The 27,306-nt window shown below is 38.9% G+C and overlaps 1 protein-coding gene across 3 annotated transcripts in view; it reads right to left on the bottom strand.

Annotated features, from left to right (window-relative positions):
• Window positions 1-5,513: 5,513 nt before the first annotated feature.
• The window catches only part of LOC113020265 (somatostatin receptor 3), a 38,609-nt gene continuing 16,816 nt past the window's right edge, over window positions 5,514-27,306 (bottom strand). Inside the window, exons 2-3 of one of the 3 annotated variants that reach the window (XM_026164071.1) lie at window positions 15,644-15,740; window positions 5,514-7,387 (exon numbers count right to left, since the gene is read on the bottom strand). In XM_026164071.1, the coding sequence (XP_026019856.1) occupies window positions 5,902-7,353 (1,452 nt within the window). In that variant the 5' untranslated portion in view covers window positions 7,354-7,387; window positions 15,644-15,740 and the 3' untranslated portion in view covers window positions 5,514-5,901. Of the gene's footprint in view, window positions 7,391-15,643; window positions 15,741-27,306 lie in introns of all 3 variants that reach the window. The other 2 variants (XM_026164073.1, XM_026164072.1) reach the window with 2 other exon arrangements.

Below are 27,306 nucleotides of genomic sequence, written 5' to 3'. Positions count from 1 at the left end.
ATGTGAAAAAAAGTCTGTGTGTAATCACACCAAAGTGCAAACAGTGTGTACAGGAGTCCATTCACATGTACCGGAGTCTGATAAAGAAAGGACGCCTGTCTGGCACATAGCTTTACTTTATGACAATTAAAACACACAAAATTACCAAGAATGCACACCAACACAAAGCCAGTGTGACCAAGTTTGTTTTACATGATAACTCACATTCCCGAAGCAGCTCAGTACACCACAAAGACATAACTTCAGATAAGAAAATAGTAACTTATTAACTTTTTAAAATCTTTTTCAGTGTTGCAGTTATACAGATCATAACGGTTAATTAAGGCGCAGATCCTTCAGAATTATATATGTTTAATTACAGCTGTACTGAAATTGATGAGGACCATAAAAACAGTATTGTGGCTACTGCTCAAATATTTCTGGATCCACCCTGGCCTACACACCTCAGGCAGCACGTGTATAATTAATCAGCGAGCCTCGGCATGATGGCTCAGTGTTCAGCTTTCAAGAAACAACACAGACAAATTAGCTCTTTCGCTAAGGTCACAATCTGAGCAGCGACACAGATTAATTTCAAAGTACACCCATGTAATCAGATAATTATCTACATTATTTGTATAGAATCAGTAAGAATGCTGTAACATAAAAAGCCATGCAACTCTGTCTCTTAGAAATTGTCCTTATGAACCATTCCTGCTACGGCAAACACGTTTTCATGGAAACTGAATGCAGCTTGATTTCTTTTATAGCAATAGAAAATAATACAGAACACTCGCTGCACATAGGGATGGGCAATCCGAACAAAAAAGCTACCTGATATTCACTGAGAACTGTTCAAGTGTTCTTCAAAGCTCGTCTCCTTGCACCTGTTCTAAGCGACCGGGACGTGACAGCTTTATCTGGCAGTGTTTGCTCGTCTTCACTTTCATTGACTTTATTTTTAAAGAGTTCCACACAGTCTGACAGCTGTATTGATCTTTAGTGCTGCATGTTAGTTACCAAAAAACCTTCTAAATCTTGAACTTCTGATCTTAAAACTAAATAAGAATCATTACGTAGAAACAAAAAAATATCCACAGGCCTGAATGTCTGATGCAGAATTGGCACAATTTTAATATCTTTGCCATAAATCAAACCCGCTGGCACACTTTCTGTAACATCTCTGCAAATCTGGTGATGGTTTAGACTTCTACCCTGGAGAAAGTTGCAGTTTCCTTGAATAGTACTGTGTCGTCTATACTGGGCCACACATTACCTTTGGCATCCTGGTTCTGGCCCAGGCTGTATGTCTAATTTCCCTGTTCTAAATAGTGGAGTCCCACTTGTCTGGCCTTGAATATTAAAAGTCAAAATGGCAGCTAGAGACAAAAATAAAATGTTTCCAGGTATAGGGGCAATGTTTTCTTTTCTCTTTTCGCTTAGCTTGATCATATTTTCAATACGAGGGCCCGAGACAGTAAATATCTAAATTCCTAAAATATGCATGTTGAAGATTCTGGTGTGGTTTAACTGTTTTGTGGAGCAGTCAGCATGTGTTGGGAGAGTGCTGGAGTTTTATGGGTAAATTCGTCTTCCACATGTGAAAAACTAGGATACAAGTATTGTTTTAGTTAAATTTAGACATCAAAGAAATATGTAATTTGCTAAATTAAAAGATAACATGGGTTTCTTTGTCTGTATGCAGGTGTAATAACATTATTTTAGCAACCTGTGCATAGCAAATAATTCTAATAGTAGGGCAATAAGCGAACCACAAAAATCTGTATTTTAAAACCAGAAATAATTGCAACCCTATGATTATAACCTTACCAACTTCCCTACGTCAAGCAACCTTACTGAATGAACAGACATCAATTTAAAGTATATTCCCTAATTTCTTCTTTATTAATACAGTTTTGTCTCTTTCTTGTGGGAAAATGTTGCCATGCATGGAAAAGTAAACCTGTCAGTTAAAAAGCAGTGTCGGTGTGAACTGTGGACGTAGTATTTCTATAGATGGAACTGCTGCGATCAGCCACCCACATCTGATATTATCTTAAAAACCCTTATGTTGCAAAAAAAAGCATATTATATAAAATCTGAATATGTTATTTGCAGACAATAGCTTGAAAGATATGAATAACAATATCCAGCAGAAAATTTATGAAGCATTTTAAACTGATTTCAAGGTCACTGGTTAAATATTCAAGCTTTTCTGCAGCATAAGGAGAAAAGTGAATGTGTGTTTTTCAGCACCTTGAATTTTTATTTCTGAGGCTTAAAATGAAACAACTTTAAGGCTGGGTCAGTCTGTCAGTGGTTTTAAGTCTTATTAAAATAATGAGTAAACATTTGGCCCGCTACCTGAGCAGCAGGTACAAGAAATTTAAGAGAATTTGTTACATTCACCGTTTGGCTTGAAATCATTGGATACCTGCCTTCACTCAACAGACTGCTCTGACACTACCCATATGGAAAAGAAATCGAAAAAACTTATAAAGACTTGCATCAGATTTGGCTTGCCTCATATAGTGAATCATATAAGGCTAATGGAAAAGATATATATAAATCTTATAACGTTTGTATCTGTCTTGTGTGAAACTTGTATGAAAAGCATACAAGAGTGAAAACAGATATAAGATCCCCTGAAAAATTATATAAATGAAACTTGTATGTATTGGATACTTCCTAAAACAATATATGAAAGTAATGAGAAAGTGGACACTTTCATAAGTAAATCAAATAAGGGTATAAAAGCCTTCAGTATGATTATATATCAGAAATGGGAGGGTTTTTTTTCTCCTTCTATAATCTGAGTGTCAGGTAGAAACAAGTTTCATTTGTTTCAGTTTGCTCATTTTAAGTTTTAAATTTAAAATTATATATATATATGATCTGTATCTATAGGAATATAAATAAAGGTGAACACTACATGAAAAATTCACAGCATTTCCGCTTTCCAGTGTGATTGCGGTTTGACTCGTGTGAGCCGGCGTGTCGTCATCAGAAACGCGCGAGACGCTCTGGATGAAAGAACTCGGTCCTGCGTCACGCTTCACATCTTCACGGTGAGGAACTACGACACGGACAAATGATGCAAGCGAGGGAAACCTGGATGACGCTAATGGAGTTTGCGAGTGCCTGCAGCAGCTTGATCTTCATTAGATCAGAGATTATACTGAGTTTAAATGGGGCACTGAAATTAATGAAAAAAATATAGAATATTTAAATTTAAAAAATGGTTTTCCTATGAACTTTTCCTTTTTTGTTGGCATGTTTTAGAACAGCAACTTCTGTATGTCAGCGGTTATTAGAAGCACTCTCATTCTGACAGCAGCCTCAGGGCTTTCACACAGGTATCGGTTCAGCACTGACAGATTAATGGATTCTCTAATATCTCTTTGACTGTCACATCAATCCAGCCGTTATTATAAAGCACTTTGGTTTTATGAGGCGGCTTTTTCAAATTATTTTACGTGCACAACTGCTGCTCTGATGACACACTGGAAGCAGCTGGATAATAAGATTTTGTAATTATGCTGGATCTAAAACTGTTAAAGTGTTTGATTTCTGAAAGCAGGGCTGGAAGCTCTACGAGAAAATTCCTACAGCATGAGCGTGGATATGCTCATCTTTTATATCTAACGTTTATTACTTAATATGGCCAAAGCTTCTAACAGTGGGGTCAGAAGTTTTGGCAAAGGCACAAATCTTGTCTTTCATACAAACGTTATTTGTGGCGTGGTGGATATCAGCCTCTGAGCCAAATCCTGAATGATGGCACATTTCTAAGATTAAATCTCGGTGGGATTAAGAAATAGATTTGAGGAGATTCCTGGCCGTTGATCCAAAAAGCTGATTTGACCTTAGTTATCGCTTTGATTTCTGACGTGGTGCTCCATCATCCTGAAAAATGCACAGATTATCACCCCATTGCTCTTGGATCATTGGAAGAAGCTGATCTTTGAGCATGTTTTTCGTATGATCAGTCCTTTAAAAGCAAGCAGATAACCTGAAGCCCACAAAGGGTGATCGACTTGAAGCACTGATAATACAGAAATGGATTACCATCAATCAGGACTTGGGCCAGAACTGATTATTCACCAGTAAAAAAAAAAAGCAAAGAATGCTTATGCTGAAAATAATCCAAGTAAAAACTGAAATGACAAAGTGTACAAAACACAAAATGTGTGCCACTGCCAAAACATTTGGTCATGAGTTTAAAATTTCTGTATGTGCGGGGCCAGCCAATCAAAAATTGTCTTGAACAGAGAAACTTGTTTTAGATGGAGGATAAACTGAGGGAAGTGGAAGCTAAATAAGGATTCATCTCAACTGCTAATTGTGTAAAGTTACTCTAGTAGAAGCAAAGAATGAAAATATGAGGCAAGGAAATGAACATAATGGGTCCCTGGAATTTGAAAAAGTGCAGCAGGCTTGGAAAATAATAACATACTAATAATGTAAGTAAGAGAAAACAGTTTTCCACAAATTATATAGTATATAGATAGTTTATATCATAGATCCACAGTTCTCATAACCTTAACTATGCCTTGCACAGAGCCCGGTATAAAGTGTATAAGGATTAATTTAACAGTGCACCATGCATCCAAGGGGTTAAATAAGTATTTAAAGATAAGATATGACTGTCATGGTCCTGGGTCGGTGACCCAGCGCTTTTAGTTATCATTTTCTAGTTTATGATGATGATGATTATTATTGTTTGAGTTCTGTGTGTCATATTTGGTCTGCCTTTGAGTCTGTCTCTGTCTATGGTGTCACCCCATCTGTTTGTGAATCTGTCTGTTTAGTTCAATGTCTTGCCTGGTTCCATGTGTCTGAGTTTCCTGTTTTATTGTGAAGGTTTGTGTCATATGTGAGTGTGCTCAGTTACGTTTCCCCTGTCTCGTCAGCTGTGATTTCTCCCAGGTGTGTTCCCCTTCTGTCTCTCATCCCTTGATTACTGCCGTCTGTGTATTTAAGCCCTGTGTTTCTCTGTGTCAGTGTCGCGTCGTACCCTCAACTAGCTGTGTGTTCTGCTTCTATGTTCCTAGTGTTTGGTCTCCTGCTCCAGTTTAGTGTTTCTTTCCAGTGTTTCAGTCCTTGGTTCCTCTGTTCTGACTTTTGGTTTTCTTTTGGTGAGTTTAGTTGTACGAGGTTTTTCCCAGCAATAAAGCTGCGCCTTAAGTTTCACTTCCGTGTCTGAGTTCTGCATTTTGGGTCCACCACTCCTGCTTGCCTGCCACACAGCGATTCATGACAATGACACTATTAATGAGATGCTGAGTATGTTTAGGAGCTGGCAGCTGGTGGTTATGTTAAATTAAACAATCATATTCAAAAAATATGTAATTGACTTTTTCCTGGATTCACTGAGTGTGAAAATTAGTGCTTTTGTCCTAACCCAATCAGAAACATTTTTTTTTTTTGCATGTTGTTCATCCACCCCGACCACCTCTTTACCTGTTTGACTCTCTATAGAAAACACAAAGTGTGATCCCGGCAGCAAAATGAAACTAACAGACAAACTAGGATTTCTAGGAGCTGGAGCTGCAGGCATTTGGTTTTATAATAGTTGCAGTAACAACACCCATGTCATCAACCTAGATGGCGACTGAAGCTTAAATACAGCCAAACCTGAGCAAATGATTTTCACATTATGGAATATAACAGCTTAAAAGAGCAGAAAAAAATGGTGATCAAACCAATTAAAGGCACATATTTGTACATACAGGCATGCATATAAACAAAATTTACATTATAAACATGCTTTTTAATGTGTACACTGATGAAAAAATGTTAAGACCCACCCAAGTGTTCATTAATGGGTTGTTATGGGGGGTTTTTTTGGCTTAGAAGCAGGCCACCCTGTATTGTACTCACTCCACATCGGTCCCATAAACTTAAAGTTCATATTTTACACTAGAGGTAACTTATCTCCAATGATGCGCTTGGTTCCAAGTTTTCCTCTGGTAGCGTTTTAGTGCTCCCACCCTTGGTTCCGTTGAGAAGCAGTGGGACAGTCAGGGTGGCCCCGTTGGCGTCTTTCCCTTTCGCATCCCCCATGTTATCCCGCCTATCTGGGGAGGCTAGCTCTGTGACTCCAGGCGTTGCGCCTTTCTCTAAGAATAACGGCTGCGAGCTCTGCAGCTGGTAGCTGCTGTTTCCATTCTGGGCAATTCTGTATATCTCAGTCATTTCTGAAACCACCTCTTCATCATCATCCTCTTCATCCCTGATTGCTCGTCTCAGGCTCTCTCTGGGCATGAGCGCCCTCCTGCCCTCGTCCTGCTGCTGGTGCTCCAGGGGCTCGTGGTTCTCCACCTTCCTCGTGGAGCGGCAGAGGGCTTTCCGGAAACCCCGCTTGAAGTTGTCTGACAGGAAGCCGTAGACGATAGGGTTGGCGCAGCTGTTAGCATAACCGAGCACTACGACAAAGTAGTAAAGGCCCTGGTACTCTGGTGGCAGGGCCACCAATAAGTTGATGATGTTGAGGGCATAGAAAGGTAACCAGCAGAAAACAAACACAGCAACAACAATCACAACCATGCGTGTCACTTTCCGCTCTGACTTTCTCCGCTTGGTCGAGGTGGCGTGGACTTTCTTCCCCGAGCTGCGGATCTTGAAGACGATGAGCAGGTAGCAGAGGCAGATGATGAGAAGAGGGCAGAAGAATCCAACAGTGGAGGTGTAAATGATGAAAGCAGCCCTCCAGATGTTAGCCGGCTGGGGCCAGGCGATGTTACAGGTGCCTCCTGCTTTCTGGATGTTAGCAAAGATGACCACTGGCAGAACAACAAGGAATGACAGCGCCCACACGGTGCCATTCACCACTTTGGCCACCTGAGGCCGCCGCCACTTAGAAGACCGAATGGGGTGGACCACGGCGAGGTAGCGATCGATGCTCATTACGGTCAGGCAGAAGATGCTGGTGAACTGGTTGATGGAGTCGACAGTCATGACCAGTCGGCACATGAAGGAGCCGAAGGGCCATGACTGGAGCGTGTTCTGCACCGCCAGGAAAGGCAGGCCGAGCATGAAGAGTTCGTCGGCGATGGCCAGGTTGAGAATATAGATGTTTGTCACGGACTCTATCTTTGAGTAGTGCAGAACAATGTGAATCACTAAAGTGTTGCCGCCCAGGCCGATGATGCAAACAATTATGTAAATGAGTGGGATGAGGACCCCTGCTACGCTGGGACCCGAGAAGGCATCAGGGGCGGTGGAGTTGGTGGAGTTGAACAGCGTGTCGTTCAGATCGCTGTCGTTGAACATGAGCGGAAACAGTGGGAGACCCGGCGAGGGGCTCGCAAAGCTGCCGTTCTCCCACGTCTCAGCCGTCATCTCCAGGCCGGAATACGACGCGTCACCCATGTTGCTTTGTGATCTCAGCTCCCACCCATCTGTTCTGCTGAAGCAAAGAAAAATAAAATAAAGTCACTGAACTTCATAGCTGACATTTTTCAAGTTTCTTTCAGAAAGCAATGAAAAGAAATGGAAAAACTGTTTTTCAAGGACATGACAAAGGGTAACAGTACTTTTACTTTAATATTAAAGCTCTTCACACTCAGACTAAGAAGTCATCAATAATAAGAAATATTAACCTGAATATATATTTACCATGATGTACTATGATGGCTGAAGTGGTTAAAGTCTATACAATTTGTAACTTTGTATAAATTTACTGGGTCATTTTAAGAAATTTCATCAACAATTTTTTAAAACACAAAACAGTATGCTTGTTAATAGATAAGTGTAACACTAAAGAATTTACTATTTGATTGAAAATGATGCTCACAAGGTATCCCAAGCTATTTATTATTTGTGTGTACTGAATATCATTTTTAATATTTTATATATATATATATAATATTATTTTTTTCTAACTATAAGCTTGGTCTGATTTTTTTAAAATACTGCTATAGTTGTACTTTCAGCAACTTCCTTATTTTATGAAGCTGAGGTACTGAGGTTGGACTTAGAGGCATAAACCTTCAGATGCCCATCTCATCCTGGTTTAAAACTGGGGCTTCTTTGCATGTAAAACACACATTAACCACATGAAGACAGTATTTGTTTTTCTTGGTATAACTCCTATATTTCTGTTCTGTCACCAAATAGTTTGTTGCCATTCAGGCCACTAAACATTATTTTTTGCTATTTGCAGGTTTAATAACCTAAAGCCGGCCTTTCACTTAATGACTTTTCGATTTCACAGATGCAATAAAATCAATCCAGTCTTCCAATAAACTCATTGGGGTTTCCATTGTTGTAAAAACAATGGAAACAATTGATTGCTTGATGCTCATGGGACCCGACTCCAGCAGAGCTGTTTAAACCCATCTTTTTCTTGTCTTAATGTTATAGCGTTATGTCTCAACTTGTAAATGGTGAATTTCTTTAATGTGAATGTGGTATGTGTTGACATGTCCACAGTCTGTGGTGGCTTCTCTTCTTCATTTAGGTTTTTTGCTTTTCTTTTGTGTACACAAAGGCAGCTGTGGCCCAAAGCTCCTGTTCAACACGTTTAACCCCTCGGCCATAAAAGGTGGGTGGGCGGGGTTGGTAGTGTGGACACCCAAGTTTGCGAATAACTCGGGAACGAGGTGTTGTAGGATTTTGAAATTCATACCATAGGTGCAGCTACTAAACATCTTGGACGACTTTGAATCTCAGTGACCTTGAACTCAAGGTCAAGATAAGAAGTCAAGCTTTCAGAAAATCACCTTGGGTTTTCAAACTTAAATGTGCACCTACTAGGAGGCTGACTAGGAGGAGACAAAAGGTCTCCCAATTTAGTTGTCCAATACATGTAAATAGTAGTTATGTTGTAATTTTGCTAATGAGAAATAAAACATATTTAGGAAACATCTATCTGGAATTATAAAACTTGTGGTAAGATGAAGTGTCTGTATTCTGAGCACAGATTATTAGATATAGTATTACAATGCATTTGTAAATTAAGAGTTAGGGTATTTTATAAAATCAAGCTTTGCAAGTCACTTTTTCACTCCCAAAAAGTGTTGTTAGCCATAATAAGCTAGGCTGTTACATGAAGAGTTAGCAGAGATGTTTCTCAGAGGGTGAGCTGCAAAAAAGAAAGGCTGTAGATAAAATAACGAAAATGGGATAGAAATGGATATGAGATAATGACTCACACAGCAAATAGATAAAGATGCTTGTTTGCAGCATGATTTCACCATGCCATCTATATTTGGTTCTTTTGATAAAGCAGGTAAATTAAACACAGGATATTCTCACACGTGGAAAAAGCAGATAATTGAGATTTCATTAGCAACCCAGCAGCACTCTAGTTAATGTGAACTGGGAACACGCATGGAGGAGAGTCGACTGGAAGACGTAGGGGGGTGAGACTTTGTCATGCTGACCAAACACTGAAGGGAAATAACAGCTGCTACGCTCACCCACACAATCTCTTTCATTTTTAAATGAAGCATGTGAGAAAGAATGAGTATCTGGCATGCTAGAGAAGGTCGTGTTGCTCTGCTTATTGGTCACTGCTGTCCAAACTGAAATGACATATTGTCAAAAATGTTGTACAAGTTGTAGACTGAGAAGACTTTATCTATTAACAGTTGAAGCATTCTGTTGTTTTCAGTGACCTGAAACTAGGATAGCTGTACTGAGGTCCAAGAGCAAGAAAAGGTCTGTTGTCCTAAAGAGTTTAACACTACAATTTCAATAGTAAACATAAACATCGCCCCCTGGTGGCAAATAAATACAGCAATTTAAGGTACATCCGCACTGGTGTCACTTTTCAGCTACATCCATTTTTTATATACAGTTTATGGTACATTGTGATGGACCGAGTTGAAAAAGCAGGAGTCACAGGAATTATTAGAAAACTAGGGTTTCCATTTATTTAACCCCCCAAAAATTATATTTACAAAAGTAATAAATGTTCAGCTCATAAAAGAGGTCAAAGAAACAAAACTCAACAAACCAAATGACTGCCCAAACAAACATAACTGACCTAAACATGAAATGACACACAAGGGTACATACAATGCCTGATCAGACCACTATGAACATGAGGGGTAACTAAACAAAACACAATTGTAAACAACAAAAATGCAGTAGATTCTGGTTCGTTAATAAACTAAACACCAAAGAAGGAAATCAAAACTACTAAACCCTAAACTCAAATACTGAATTAAGTACAAATACTTTGTTTTTAATTAAAGAAAATACACATTCTCCCCTTCAGTAGGAAGTGGTGGTGTGGTCCAATTATCCCTCTTTGTATTTAATGATTTCAAACTCTGTCCACCACCTTTTGTCTGGCAACTCCCAGGGATCATGGCAGGTAAAAAGTAAAAGAAACAAAGGTTAGTCAAAAATAAAAGTAATGAACTGGTATGAATTCCTAAGTAAACTAAATGTACGTGCTTACAAATAGAACAAATGTATCCAAACCAATTAATAAAGTTATTGGAAACTAAAGTGTGTTATTGTGTTCAAATGAAGAAATGAAAATACACAAGTTACCGACTTTAGAGTGTGGCTATGGGTTTGGCCATCACATACATGGTATGGTGAATAATAACGGCTTTAACTTGAAAACAAATGACAGCCTTAATGGTACGCCTGAACTTCAGATTACAGGATTTTTAAACATTAAGGCTTTCTAAAAACCTGCAGAAACCCTGATCAGAGAAATTAGAGCTCGCTCACAGCAAAAACTAACACAACATCTGTATTTAGTAATAACTTTTGTTTTAAGCTGTAACAAACCAACAAACAGAAGGCTTAAGAATCTTTTTCGTCTTCTAAAATAACTGATAAGTGGGAATAACAAATACAGAAGAGCCTGTGAAAAACAACCTTACTGAGCTTCAAAAGTTTCGAGGGTCTCTACACTCATGCTCTGTTCTGCAGTACTTAACATCAACTGCACAATGCCAGTTCTCGATTGAACTGCATTTAGTGGCCAATCATAACGGGAATCTCCATATGCCTCCATTCTAGCTCAAGATAACAAAAAAGAAAGCAGCTCGTCATCTCATTCGTTAATTTGAATGAAGGGAAGAATTTCTAAGATCGTTTTTACCAGCTCCAGCCTTTGCCTGTCATTGACAGACACAGAACTTTATTGTTTTTTTACTATTAGAATTATAACTACAAAAATAAAAGCAATTTAAGTTTAATAAGTTTCGATGAAAGCCATTTTTTTCTGAAATAACCACACAGAAACTATTTTTGTGTGTTGAATGACTTTTTTAGCCCACTTCCACTTAGGGTTAGTTGCCTTGAAACAGCACTAAACATGCCGGAAAGTGTGTCTACTGGAGTGTGCAGACTGGAATTTGGTCATGTTGTATCTATTTTACACAGTCTGTGTGTAAAATAGACACATCATTATTCTGGATGATTTCCTGGCCTGGCTTGCTGTTTCCTGAATTAGATAACTTTTGTCCAAAACATGAGCTATTTTTAAACCATTGAAACATCCATCCATTCTCTTCCACTTCTCCTTGTAAGGCTCAATGTTGGGGGCGGGGGCTGGAACCCAGCTGTCTTAGGGCGAGAGGCAGGGTACACCCTGGACAGGGCACCAGTCTGTTACAGGGCTAATGACAATCGTGGCTCAAGAGTTGGCAGTTCGTCTTGTAATCGGAAGGTGTGTGAATGTGAGAGTGAATGAATAGTGGAATTGTAAAGCGCTTTGAGGGTCTCAAAAAGCGCTATATAAATACAATCCATTCATTATAATACATGGAGAAAGACAACCATTCACACCTATGTGAATTTAGAGTTACCAATTAACCTAACCCCACTAAGTGCATGTCTTCGGAATGTGGGAGGAACCCACGCACACACAGAGAGAACACGCAAACTCCACAGAATCGAACTCAGGACTTTCTTGCTGTGAGGCAACAGTGCTAACCATCGTGCAACTGAGCTGGCCCACCATTTAAACAAATATATCTGTAACATTTTTTAACACAATGTTGTAGACTAATGGAGATGACGTAGCTCACCTACAAAGACCTTAAGTTAACTCTTTAATAAGTACACAGCAGTACAGCCTATTCAGTGTATTCAGTGTCAGAATGTGTCAGAATAAAAGGATGAATTTTACAGAAAGCCTTCTCGAAATCGCTTTGTTCTTCTTCTTCTTTTTTTAACTTACAGAACATCTAATGTGTGAACAGCAGAGCCCTGAGCGTATCCAAGAGTTCATCTAACAAACTGACTGAAAGCTTATTGTTGTGCCAAGGCGGCAGCTGCAGACTCAATAAAAAAGGATTTCAGTCTCTTTAGTTTAATTTAAGACACGTGAGGAAAAATGCAAAGTGCAAAACACGAAAACAAAAGCAGCCAATCTACTGTTTACCTCTTTGCGAGGCCGAGTAGTTTCTTGGTTTTGTCACATTAATCATTTTTCAATATCTCCAGTTCCTCGTGATTACGCACATTTCACATTACATTCCCCAAATTTGGGCACCATGGAAACAAGGGGGAGACAAAGCCCAGAGATCAGGGTCGTAAATCAAACTGAACCAAATAAAAGAAGAATGAGTTTTTTTGTCTTCTCGAGGTGAAGTGTTTGAAAGAGAGGAAGAAAGAGTACACACCATTTTTCTTTTGCAAGGAACAAGGACAAATTACAAATACCAGCAAATTGGGTCTGGTATGTTGTACTGCTGATAAAAGCCTGCGCACATGGTGGTTTTGTACTGCCCTGAACTCATATCGCTCTTCAATTAAATAACAGAGAAACTGTAAAAAACAAACAACAAACAAATACAATTATGTCCTCTGGTTATGTTTAAATGTGTCCCTGTTGTCTCGTTAGCTGTCAACATGTTTACCAAATCAGCTGCAGTCATTAGATTATCATTATCCAATGAGAAAGATACACAGTTTTAATATTGCTAAACTGGTTTGGATTTGCATGTATGTCCATAACGTGTTGATAGCAAATGTCTTTCTAGAAAGAGTAAGACTTCATAATAACAGTCCCTCAGCAAGAAAACATAATGGTGTATTTTTAGGTATAAGGAAAAAAATATCCAATCACTCAGTGTTGGGTGAAAAAACATGTAATCACCTGTAATTTGCATTTCTAAAATAAAGACATGCACAAACCTAAATATGAAACAACAGTCTGAGTGTTTGCAGACCTTAATGAGCTGTTGCACCTGGCTGATTGAAAGGAAGCATCGCAGCAAGAGATCTTTCAGTTGAAACAATGGGAGGAATTATACAACTCTATCACACACAAGTGTGGGAAAAGACGCTGGTTTCTCAGTCAGCTGTGTCTAATGAAAATTTGGAGCTAGTACAAGCAAAAAAAGGATATTTATGACCGGAAACATTCAGGCAGACGGACACTGTGAAAATCTCAAAGCAGTATGTCTTCAATAGAAACGTAAAAAATACGAATAAAATGTATAAGACAATGCATGTGAAAAAATGATTAAAAAGCTCCCTGAATAAGACGAGATTCACACGCAGAAACCTACGGAGCCCCTCTGATGACATGGTCCAAAAAATAAATAAATTTTGCCCACAAAGTACTACTTTGTGGGCACGAAATGGGTATAACGTGCCCACAAAATACTTTTTTGTGCCCACGAAATACTATTTTGAAGGCTCGAAATAGGTAAAAGGTGCGCATGAAATGCTAATTTGTGGACACAAATTGGGTATAACGTGGCAACGAATTACGCATTTGTGGCAACTCAATTCAATTCAATTTCAATTTCAATTAAATTTTATTTATACAGTGCCAAATTGCAACAAAAGTCGCCTCAAGGTGAAATAGATAACGTGTGCACATCATATTGATACAATTCCTGGACAGCTGCTAAGAGACATAAGCATAAGAGTAGGCTAAACCTATACACTGTGTACAGAGACAGTATGATTAAGTTTTATTTTAGGCTGGGAATGAGCTACAAATGCCTTTTGAAAAGCCTGGCAATGCAAGGAACCATTATTACGGAGAGACATTTAAACAGGATATTGAGAGCCCAGTTGCTTTACAGACGTAAGTACGACCTGGACGCTGGGATAGATTTTATTGTCAACCAACTGGAAGGGCCTGGGAAGGATCACGGTTATCGCTCAAGTGTTTCGTGCCCACAAATTAGCATTTTGTGCGCACGTTATAGCTATTTCGTGTCCTCAAAATAGTATTTCGTGGGCACAAAAAAGTATTTTGTGCCCACGAAGTAGTATTTTGTGGCCACAATTTATTTATATTGTGGACCATGCCATCAGAGGGGCTCTGCAGAAACCAGCTTTAACACCTTACATTCTGCGAATCTGAGCTGTCCACTGCTATTTGAGAAAGACTTCATCAAGTGCCATGCCTCAAACATTTCAGGCCATTATAGAAACCAGAGACGTTTTTCTCAGCTTGATCCAGCTGTTACGACTTTATCACTTTCTCACATCATTATGTTGGGTTTTTTTTGTTTATGGGCATTTCCATAAATTTTAAATGGTAAATTCAGTCTTTGGCTCATAAATACAGAAGATCCATATAAATTCAATACAGAAATTCCTTCATTTTAAAATGTTACATTATACTGTATATATTTTTTATACCTTTTTAAATTTCTTCATTTTTAAATGATTAGACTGGCAAATAGCAATATTAGGCTATTATGAGACAACAGCTAACTATAAGTGTATTACAAATACATAATTTACTTTACATATACATTAGGTGACTTTATAGTTAGACATTTTTCGTTCTTAGGCTTAGGATGTTCAACCATCCCACCCTTTCTAAATGAGAATGAATACTGTGTAGTGCCTCAATAAATATGATATCAGGCTCGGATGGCACTGGTGTAGATGTGAACCTGGGGACTGTAGTTAGAGTTTCATTGTTTTATTCATTCACTGAAGGAGAGGAGGACTCGACCGCGGGACAAAAGAAGGCAGAGTAAAAAACAAAAACAACAAAATCTAAATCATTAATGAAAAGGCTGAGGTCGCACGCAGGAGGTCAGTGAGCGAAGCAGGCGACTTCAACAAGGAGCTGGCAAAGGGCAAAAGAAACCCTGGAAAAGGTCGTACACAAAGTAAACTAGAAGAACACGAAGCAAAGAGCAAACCTGAGCAAACACACAGAAAGCTTCACTATAGGAAGCAACATGAAGATAGCAACTGACAACAACAACATGGAATAGTGAAGTATGTTTAATAACTGGACAGGGGTGAGATAACCTGAAGACCTAAAAACATAAAATCACAGAATACTTGTTTACCTTCAGCTGCTGTTCGTTTTTTAATATGACGAGTTACAAATCTCACTGCTAAGATATGAATCATGGGACAAATGCTAAAGGACATTGTGCATATTTCTGAGTCACCAGAAGCTTTGACTAAAGAACAGATTTCACAACCATCATTTGAATAGACAGTAATTATATATATATATATATATATATATAGCGTTTAATCAATTTATAATTAACAGGGACAATTGGCCTGCTTTTTAAATTACACCAGCTAAACACTGACGACTGCTGCTTTTCGTGAGTCTGTTAGATGTGAAAAAAATCACGTAAACTGCATCACAACAGGATGCTGTGAAAGAGCTGTAATTGTTTGTGTGATCACTGCTGTGGTTAGACACATCCCAGTCATCCCCGTGGCATTTCTCCAGGATTTCCATACTTAACTTTGTCGTGATCGCTTTCATTCCTGCTGAGCGTGATATGGTGTTAGGTCGGGGATCCAGTTACGCACCACAAAAACCCATCTCAGCAGCATCAAACCTGCAGCGTTCAAACAGAGACAAATGAAGTACCGCGAATCCTGCACAAAGTGGAGATTTTCTTACATGATGCTCACTTCATCCCCATTTCTACGCATATTTCTACCATTTTTGTGTTCTTGCACATGATTTTTCATCTGTCTTCTCTCACGTGTACTTTTCTGTGTCTGTGTACACAACATTCATGATGTTCAGTTTTAAACGGCAGAAAAAAAGGCCACATCTGTAAGTTGGAGGAGTTGGTGGAGGAGCAAATTACTTATCACACCAGAGACACCATGATGGATTTTTACCTTCAATTTCAATTATTCATCTGTTATTATTACTATCTGTTATCATTTAAACTACAGGGTTAGGTTGAAGATAATATCATATTTTGCAGCAGATGTTACCATTTTTTTAAAGCTTTGGCTTCTTGGTTGCCATGGTGACACATCTCCAGTTTTGTCACAATACATGCTGAAGATGCACTAATTACTGAAATAAACTGATTACAGTCGTGCTTTTTGTTTTGTGTCGGTGTATACAAATATAGATTCGTTTTTCGTGGTAATTCCACATTTTGCTGTGCCACCGGCTGAGGCTGCAGCTATAACCAACAACCAACAGGTTTTAAGGTTTTCCACTTGTCATAGGGAAGTGCCTTTCTTCCATTTCTTCCCCTCGTTAAGATGCTCCTAAGCCTCTTAAAGTCCTCTCCACTCCTAACAGTTTTTCACCTGAGGAGCTCTTCTAAGGGCTCAATGCTCTGTGAAGATCATTCTTTTTCATGATATGGCTCAACTCTAAGCCGGATTTCTCAGAAAACATCATAATGAAGGGAACACTTGAACACTTATCAATTTTCTTAGAATTTTCTTTTATCACTAGAAACACTTCATAGTACTGAGAAGCTTTGTAAATAAGTGCTCTTTCATTTATTCCCTGGGAAAGAGAATTGATTTGGTTTTGTTAACAAATATAGTATAAAGTATATAAAGTGCTAAGTGTCCTGATGTTATCACCATGTAACTGTTCTTCTTATCAGCTTTGACACCAAAAATAATGGCATGCATGGGGGCAGGTTTGGTATGAGCACTAGAGGGGACACGTGGAGTGACGGGTCGTCTCAAAAAACTTTAGAAATGCTGCATCACTTTCAGATTCATATTCCCAGAGTTTCTGATTATTTACTCTGCTGAGTTTACACAAATGGATAACTCCCGTCCTGATTTGTCTTTGACTGGTTATTTATTTAGAAAAAGAAACAAAAAGAGTTAATAAAAAGTAACCCAGTATATGTCTAACTGTCAGGCCAGTTTTGTGTCTTTAAATGAGCCATCCATCTATCCATTTTTACTTGTACCGTCCCTTCTTTAATTTGACTTTGGTACATATGGTACAGTGCCAAAGTCTTAAGCCTCCCCTCATCCCTTTATACTTTGCAACCAAAATAAGAAATAGGTGGAGGGTTTTTTTAAAACAATGTTCAAACATGTTATATGAGACCAAAATAATTCTAACGAGCCAGAAAGTCTGTTTGATATGACCACCTTTACTCTCCCACACAGCCTGATAAATTGAGTTTAGGACAAAATTCAGAAAATACTAGAATTTCATCATTTCATCAAAACTCAAGCACAAACTTCTTGGACTGCAAACTGGCCACACAGCAAGCCCTATTAGTTTTCAGATAATGTCATTAAAAATGCTCCAGCCAGAAGAAATGCAACAAACACAGCGCACAGTTCAGCGGAGGTGAAGCGGAGTCTGGCCGCTACTGTCTGGCCGGGCTTGTTTGTTTCCACTGCCTTTGATTTTGGACTTTTACTTCTGCCTCCTGTTCGTCTGGATTTGGCTTCGCTCCTCCTCTGTGACTGTTGTGGCATTTTAGTGCCGCCATTCGCCTCGCTCCTACCAACACCACAACTGTCTGTTTTTTTACCTAGAAAGATACTTCAGGAATAGAAGTTATATACATTTGAAAACTAATCTGAATTCATTTAAACTCGCAAAGAGAAGCAGTTCAATCTATGATAAGTTGTTATTTTTAATCGATTTTTCTAAACCTGGCAGTATGGGAGTGTCAGGGATCTGACTGCAGTTGAACAATATATATCAAATATATAAAACAATTCATTTACTTTTTGATTTTTCTGTGTCACCAAAATGGGTATTACTCTCTAAAAAAATAAATAAATTAGTGCCATTTAAACCATTAGCTCTATTCAAAAGCCACAAGGAACAAAGAGCCTTTTATTTTGCAGCACTTATGTTGTCCTGAGGAACAAAGGCATAAAGAAGAGTGCACGTGACCTCATTTGCACTTAGATAGGAAAGTGATCACATATCACAAAAAAGTTTAAATAGATCCAAGAAGAATTCAAAAGACAGAATTATAATTGGTTTCTTCAAAGCACCTCAGCAGGAGATTTAGGATGCTGCCAGAATTGGCACCCTGATCGTGTAGAAGGAGCACAGAGGCGTTTTAACGGTAATGTGATCCCTGGTTGAACTGTAGGGGTGAGGATTTTTCTGTCACTCAAGAAGTCTTCAGACTTTGCAGTAGTCCTAAAACTTTTTTCCATGCTAAATAAATAAATCAGAAATTAAAAGCTCGGTCTGTGTCAGACTGTCAAAATCATTCCGAGGTCATAATCAGCTCAAATCAGCCTTCAACAACCCTGATATATTTTTGAAAGTGGAGCTCTGCTGGGTTTTCATCCATTATTTAATTTGTTTTTCTCTTAATCTGGCCCACATACTCATAGAGCATCATATGAATGTTGATCCAGAGCCATCACTGCAGAGCACGAGCGAAAAAACGTCCAAAGGAAAATGAGGTCATAGCGGATGAAAAGAAGGTTTGGTGTCCCACGAGGAACCAAAAGTTAATGTGAAATTATTATTTTAATGGACCTTAGTGGGACTTGTATTTTCCATCAAAATAAGTAGGCAGAAAAAAAAATGCTTGTTTATATTTAGGAAAAGATGACAGTTTGTTGTCTTAGTTACAGTAAAAGTTCAGGAATGAACTAATATCAAAATATTTGTTTTATTCTGTCTTCACACAAAATAGTTTCAGTTACTTTGTTTCTTTTTTCCTTTTTATCTAGTTTTGTTGTTTATTTCACTTAAAAAACATCTTTTGCACCTGCTCTAATTTGTTTAGTTTAGTTCAGTATAATGACTGTGATGTAAACAGAGACGACTCTCACTGAAGTCACTGAGGAAAAGCTTCATTTAGTGTCTAATGGCTTTCTATCATTTGGCATTTCTTCTGTGCGGTGCTTTGAATGAATAATGAGAAAGCAACAACTTCAGTTTCACTTGTCACCAGGATAGCCAAACCTGCATGAATATATAACAACAACTTAGATAGATAATGCATAGATGGTGCATTGCAATGTGAGGTCCAAGTTCCCCAAAAAGCTGGCAGACCTAGGGACATCTGCACAGATCCCCTCACAATCAGACAAACGTTATATAACTCGGGCCCAAGAGGACCCTACAGGACTCTCAGGTGCAAAGTACAATCGACACCATAACTGTGATCATCACAGAAGTGGAAAACAACAACTTTGTCTTTTCACTGATTAATTTTTTAACCTGATTCTTCATTTACCCATTTTCTTCCACTTATCCAATTCACAAGAGAGCAGGAGCCTGCTATAGACTGAGAGGGCGGGGACACAGATCACCAGTTTATTGCAAGGCTCAAACAGAGAGAAAACAACCATTCACACTCACGTCTATGGCCAATTTAGAACCAGCAATTAACCTAAACCCACTAACTGCATGTCTATGGAAGAAAGCCACATAACTGCTGTTACAAGCAGAAGTTCAGATAATTCAGGGCACCAAATACTGGCCTCGTATCTAGTTCTGTTAGTGGTTCTGATATTGGACTTAGCAATGAATAGTTTTAAATTGGCCACCCAGAACCGCATCGGAAGATATGCGCCTCTAAACATTCACATAACAGTCAAGGACCAATGCTTACATTTCTTCTGAAACTTCATTTCAATCTTCTATGGAAGCCTGGCTTGTGACAATAAATGTGAATTTTAGTGCCTCTTTTCAGATTGTTGGTGCAAAAAAAACAGGCGTCATTTAAACAGGTCATAAAAATTTCATTTAAATTTCAGTTAATTTGTCTTGGCTTCATGGAGCAGCTTGATTTGCGTGTCTTATGTAAAAACTATTAAACAGCTAAACATGTTTGTCAGTTGAATTACATGTATGGCATTGTGTGCATACCATCGCTTGTATTTCACACGAAATTCAGGTCTTTTTTCAACCAAAAAACTCAAATACTTGCTGCTTTCTTTGTCATGTGTGAAGATAAACTGAATAAAGTTGTTTTTTTGGATAAAACAAGCCATTTAAATATGTCAATTTGGGCTCTGTGAGTTGACAACATTTCATCGACTGCTGAAAATATTCATGATCCGCAGGAAAGTTCAAATATTACACAATTAGCAGCTTCATCTTAAAATAAACTCTGCCGTGCATCCATAACACCTATTTTAATTTTTTACGAGGCTCACAGAATTAATTTACCAAGCTCTCTGTCTACATCTATAACATCTTGACGCTTGTCTGTTAACTGCATTTTATTTGTAATATTCCATTCAGTCTCTAATCTAATCAATGAGAACGTTTTCAAATCTGTGACCCAAACATCAGTTTTTGCTTTCTTTAGATTATTGTTCACCAGCTTTCTACTGTCACTACAATTCTTCACCTTTCACATAGCAAAAGAAAAATACTTGGAAAAAACAGCACACCTGACTAAAATGAAATATGATCTATATTTAAGCCGTTTGATGTCAACAGCCTTTGACTAGATGATGGTTAGAGATGTATCAGGGACTCATCGCTTGTGATCATTGGTGACACATTCATTTTTTCTTTATTTTTGGTTGTCTCGCTGAGTCATTCCGGACAGATTTACAGATTTATTTATCCAATACAGTGGCGGAAACAAGGCTACAATTTACAGATGTCTCCTAAATGCATCACAAAAGATGCTGTCCTGAAAAGATGACAGGTTTGAGCATAGACTGACTGAATGTGAGTGTGTCTGATTGGGCGAAATGGCTGATTGTGGGGTAAAACTTTCTCAAGAACCGCTCATCAAAACGACTAAAAAATCGAATAAAAAAATCTGTCCAGCAATCTTTGATTGATTTTTAGACCATCTCTGATGAAATCTCTAAATGTCGGGGGAAATCTCAACTCCCCCGTGAGAGGGGGAGTTGAGTAGAGACTTGATTTTAGGGTTAAATTTAAAATTAAGTTTATATCTCCTTGAGGACACTACGGAGAAGTGCCTATTAGATTTTTTAAAAGTCTCCATGGAGTCATCCTGAAAGTATAGTTGCCTTTTTTCTATATCTCAAAAACAAAAAATGTACAGGGCAGGCTCATCGTGGCCACCATTTATACTATGAAATTTCACCCAGATATGAATCCATGCAGTTTTACACCTGCACTTACATAACTGTAATAAATGCAGACTTCAGGAGTTTCTGCATCAAAAAGGTCTGCACACGCTCTGATGGTTCAAGCTAACACACTGTTTTAGTGTTACATTTTACATGTAATGGTATTAAAGGTAACCGACCCCTTTAATATGTCTTGAGCAGTCTTAAAATCACCCCAGTGTGTGTTTATTCAAACATTCTTTGAACAAGTGGCTTTTGTTGCAGAAGTGCCTTTGTGTGGCTGAACAAACCTGCAGCTATCAGAGCTGCTGGAGGTGAAAGCTGCCTTATCTCAGACATGAAGGTGCGACTGCTATTTGTGGTTTCATGGAAGTGAGTGGCACACAACGTACAATTACTGTGAATGGGAAGTAGTTGTTTTTATTGTGAGCTGTGGTTTTGTTGGAAAATCATTCAAGCAATGGAGTGGTTCACTGTTTAACCAAAGCCTTTGAGTTTTGTTTTGTTTTTTTTAGAACATGTGAAGTCTATGAAATACTTTGTCACAATCGAGATATCGACCGAAGAAACAGTGTAGCATTTGTGGTGCCATTTTTTTGGAGACCTGGGCCCGTATCCCTAAAGAATCTTTGTGCAAAAAGTGGCTCCTAGCGGCCAAATTCTAAGAAAATTCTCAGAGTCATGACGTTTTCTTAGAATTTCCCCTAAAAGTGACACGACAATCCCAGTTAATATAAAAGCTATTCCTCAAGATTCCTAACGCTTAAAAGGGCTCCTAAGGCAAGATCTGCTAAGAGCAGGGAAGAGGACTTTTAGTGGCTTAGGAGTTCCCCTAAGCAGCTGCACAAAATGGCCAACAGAAGAGGCAGGAGAGATGTCCTGCAAACACTGGATGACAGGGAATTATTGAGACGCTACAGATTGGATCGTGCAGGAATCATGTTTGTGGTGGATCTCCTTAGAGATGCAATTACTTCACCAACTCGACGCCACAACACTATTACACCGGAGACGAAAGTAATCACAACCCTGAGGTATTTGGCAACCGGGAAAATGCAACAATGCAGCAGTGATGACTTGGGTCTGCAATCACAGACATTGCTAAAAGCTGAGCCATGTTACCCTCGTTAAGACCACACTGGACTTGTAACGTTGTGATTTCTACTTCATTAAGGACAGCCCCTTGAGATAGGCCATCTTGTTTTCAACAGGGTCCATATGGGAGTGAAAGTACAAAATATGTCAGCTAGGATATTAATATGAGCAAATAAGACACAAATCATTATTTGAACAGGGTGTAATGAGTTTAAGTTTTCACATATTTTAGATTCTAATGTTAGGCTATAACCCCTACAGCTTACTATTCATTTTCCAGATATTTTCTTGAATGTGAAATATTATTTACAATTACAGTCAGCATAAGATTAGAGTGTATAATTATGTTTATTGATTTGAGGGTACATCCTTTGCTCATTATCACCAAAAGCTCATTTCCATCAAACTTGTAGGATCAACCAATCACGGCTTTTGAAATGATGACTCATACCTAGCAACGGGGTCAACCACACCTCCTCACTAAGATAGGATTTTCCATCCATTCCTTGCTCAGAGTTCACTGAAAATGTTCTGGAATCACTTCTAAGCTAAAACTCCTGGCAAGGAATTTTTAGGTTAAGTTAGGAGCTCTCTGAGAGGATTCTCAGAATCTTTAGGGATACGGGCCCTGGAATGTTAATGTACCGGCCTTTGTGTGACTGTAGGGTCTGTACCTTACAATATAAAGTGTCATAAGGCAATTATTGTTGTGATTTCAAGTCAATTTACATAAATAAAACTGAATTGAAACGAACTGTCTCTAAAGCCCTTTGGGTCAGCTTCTGTTGTGTAAGATGCAAAAAAAGCTTCATTTTTCATAGAGTACGTGTGAGGTACATTTTTTCATTTCCCAAAAGATTATTTATTTCAGCTGATCAGATTTATTTGTGGTCTACACACTGAACACTGAGGATAGAAACGAGGTATTAACCCTATCACATTATTATTGAGTCGATACCAAAACCAGCGTTGGTATCGGTAGTTTTGGGTCGATCTGCCGACCTCTGGCAGATGGTTTTAATAATCCACAGAGGAACTTAAGCGTTTTTGCTTTAACCACCATGTGAGATCATAAGCTGGTATTTTCTTTAAGCCAAAGTCAGATAAAACTGATTGATATTAACAAAGACATAAATTATCTGGTGTGAATTCGTTTATCTTATGCCATTGTCGTGGTTGTAGAGTTGTTTTTTAGTTGGTTCCCAGTTTGGTTCACTTTTACTTTTAGTGGTGAAGTTTCTTTTATTTCTTTTATTTCTTGTTTTTCTACTTTTACTTTCCTCGCTGTTTCCATCTCCATCTTTCCTCCGTCTTGTCTTAGTGCTTGTACCTTCATGTTCATTTCTTTCTGCATTGCATTGATTGTTTTCACTTGTGTGTAATTACTTTCACGTCTGTCCCACTTCTGTTTGCTCCTGCTGTGTGTCATTCCCCACTGAGCCCCCCACACTACTGCAGAGATGTTTCGTTAGATAGAATTTACAGAAGTTCCTTAAATGCATCACATGCAGGAAGTTATACAGTTACAGCTGAAAAGAGAGGCTTGCTGAGAGTGTGGGTGTGATTGTGGGTTGCAGCCTTCTCAGGAACCGCTCATTCAAACAACACGAGTGACTGTTTCTGTTTGACTCTGTGAGTACTTTGACTTTCAGACCACCAGAGAGATACAGTTTTATCAAAGTAAGAACTTTCTGTCCTTCTCTTACTTTCTCACACCCTTCAAATCCCTCTTTTAGGGTTAAATTCAAAAATAGCTTTTGGTTAAGGGATGGTTTAGTTACTTTTGTACCTGGCGAAGGTTAAACGTAAGAATGCATTTAGAGTTTTTCTCACAACAGAAAAATAATTCTCAATACTTAATTTGGTTCTGAAATCAGTAATGCATTTCCCCACCCACATTAGCTTTTCTCATTGTTTCTGTGCACACTGCTGTGATTTTTACACATACTTCACTACTATAGATATTTGCTAATGTGTTGATACACTTCTGATCTGAATCTCACAACTCAACAAACCATTTGTACTTTGGTCAGTCAGACTTCTGGATCTCTCACGCTCCTGAATACCATCCACCATCGAATTAGTGTTTTCAGTCAAATGACTTCAAGCATTTTTCAAATATGCATGAAAGACCGAGGCCAGTAACACACTGTCAGTGGTAGCCGTGAAACCGCTCTTCAGTTGAAAGCAGACATAAACACATTCTCAGGAGAGGTTTAGTTGAAAAGCATAGAAAGACACACACTTGTGTCAAGGTGTTGTGAGACTGCTAAGTACACATAAGCGTATACTATACATACACTCATCAACCACTTTATTAGGCACACCTTGCAACTACCAGGTCAGACCCCCTCTTCACCATATTGACGTGATAGCATCACACAGTTTTTTTCTTCCCCATTCAGGTTTGAATTTCAGGACATTGCCTTCACCATGTCCACATGCCTAAATGCTTTGTTGCCGACAGGTGATTGGCACTGGATTCACTCCAATCCACAAGACTGCAAATGCCAACTCTAGAGTAAATCAAATGAATGGTTCTCGAGATAGGTGCTGATTAAAGCCAGATTAGCCACCGGCTGGCCTGTGTGATCAGCTGCTTCTCAATCTCTCAATCCCAGTCACAGAAATCATTTCAGACTGTTCAAAAAACCAGCCACGGTGAAGCTGAAAACGACTAACTGAGCTGATATTTGAAACAGGCTGTATGGTTTTAGCTGACTAACTCTAATGTCAGAGCATCATAATGGATAACAGATGACAGTATAATTAGTAACAGTACAAAATAACAGATGAACAACTCAAAGCTGACACTGCATGGACATCCGTGTGTTGACAACATTTTTCACGTCTATACAAAAGGCATTAAAACCAGAAAAGCGCAGGTCAATTATTAGTAAATCACTTCTGCCATCTCCAGATAGATGCTGGAGGTACATAAGCACACTGTCTTTGCCTTCTGCTGCTGCTACAGACTGATGCTGCCATCTCGTCACTGTTGTTTTTTTAAAGAACGTGAAAGTTTTGGCAGCTCGGCCTTCTCTTTCCATCTGCCCCTGTCAGTTTTTTTGCTCTTAAACTTGTTTTCTGTGCTTGTATTCCTAACCATCTTTCTTCTCTGTGGAGTTTGCAGTTGTGGGCATGTCCACAATAATCGTAAACCTAGAATTTCACACAGCCCATTTCTGAATGTCGTGCTCATTCATTCATGGTAAATGGTAAATGGTAAATGACCTGCATTTGTATAGCGCTTTTCTAGTCCATAGGACCCCAAAGCGCTTTACACTACATTCAGTCATTCACCCATTCACACACACATTCATCATTAAGACTTCATTTAAAAATGCTGCAGTTGTGGAGGTATGAGTCAGGATAGGGATAGCGATCAAAGTGAGATTTTCCAGGTGGGGACAACTTCCAACAGATTGCTTGTGAACAGACGTGATCAGCTGACCTGTGCTGTTGCAGACTCAGTGTAAAGCAAGGTTATTGCTTTACACTGATTTTCTCAGTAGTATTCTGTAATATATATGCGGTTTGCAAGCTATCATAATGTTCTTCCAACTGCTTTTCTGAATGAAGCAAATTTATTTATCTAGTGGTTTTCAAGACACAAAGGTACCCACAAGGTACTTCACATCAAATAAAAACCTTAAAAGGCAAATAATAATAAGTTACCTGAATGCCAGTTTAAAGTCAACTGAGCTCATTGATCACAGACTGGAGGCCAGACAGCTCCAAAGAGTGGGAACTATGATTGCAAAGGCTCTGTCACCTTTAGTTATTAGTCTAGATTTAGGGAAGGATCACAAGGCCGATCAGTCTTTGGAGTCGTGCTGGTGACACATGACTGCAAAGGTCTGCAGCTGTTGGCTCTGTTCTACAGTGTGTCTTCGTCCTGTCTTCCTCCGATCACCCCAACCGGTCGCGACAGATGGCCGCTCCTGCCTGAGCCCGGTTCTACTGGAACTCTTTTCCTGTTAAAAGGAAGTTTTTCCTTTTTATACAGTTCCAACAATTTTGTAAGATTAAATATTCCGATCTTCCGGAAATGTACCTTCCAGAAAATGAAATCAAAGCGTCCACACATCCTGAACAAATCTACTCTCTGAAGTAAATAAATCTACAAATGAGGATGTTACATATGAGTTTAAGATCTGTCTTGCTGAGCAGTCCTTACTTTTGAAAAAAATCGAATTTTCCTTACGTCTTTCTCTGAGAGTGAAGTTATCAAACTTTTTTCCACCTAACTCACTTCAGCTAGCAAGACTGTCAGTTCAAACGAAGTAACTTGCTTGCTCCCCGCAGAGCTAGCTAGATGCTTAAGTACTGGGGTCGCAACTTCACTGATCCAACAATGTGAGACAGGGATGAGAATGAAAAAAGGATGAGTGCAGCATGAAGGCAGGGTGGCATTACTTTCTGGTTTTTTAAGAGCGCTCCGCAGCATCTCCTGGGAGGAACGCCAAGCTGCAGCACATTTATTATTTGGTGAATGAATGACATCAAACATGGGATACCATGGAGCCGATAGCTCAGCCTGTGGAGTAATTTCTGCCCAGTACCACTGACTCTCCATTGAACTGGTTCTTCTAGGCAAACTACTGACTTATTTGCAACAATCATGATTTGATATCACAATGATGAGGAGGCCACTGCCCATGTTGCTTTGTTACTTACATATAGTAGTCAAGCACTTGACTGTAAGTATTTTATAATGCATTTGTCTACACTTTGAGGCAAAGTGAATGCCTCACTTTGCAAAATCATCCATTTTCTTCTGCTAATATCATGATGGCAGTGGGTTAAGCACAGCATCCAGAGATCCTTTGTCCCAGGACGTTCTAATTCTGAGACAAGACGAGATGCATAATCTCTGCAGTGAGCTCTGGGTCTACCCTAAAGGGAAGGCATTCAGAAGGAATCCTAATGAGCATGACCATCTCAGCTGGCTCCTTTAATGCAAAGGCGCACAGGCTCAACATCAAGCTCCCCACACAAAGTCAAATTTCAATCAGATCTCATTTGGTTTGAATTTCCTTG

The sequence above is a fragment of the Astatotilapia calliptera genome, chromosome 4, assembly GCF_900246225.1.
Source record: "Astatotilapia calliptera chromosome 4, fAstCal1.2, whole genome shotgun sequence".
Taxonomy (NCBI): domain Eukaryota; kingdom Metazoa; phylum Chordata; class Actinopteri; order Cichliformes; family Cichlidae; genus Astatotilapia; species Astatotilapia calliptera.
This window is presented reverse-complemented; position numbering and strand designations above follow the sequence as displayed.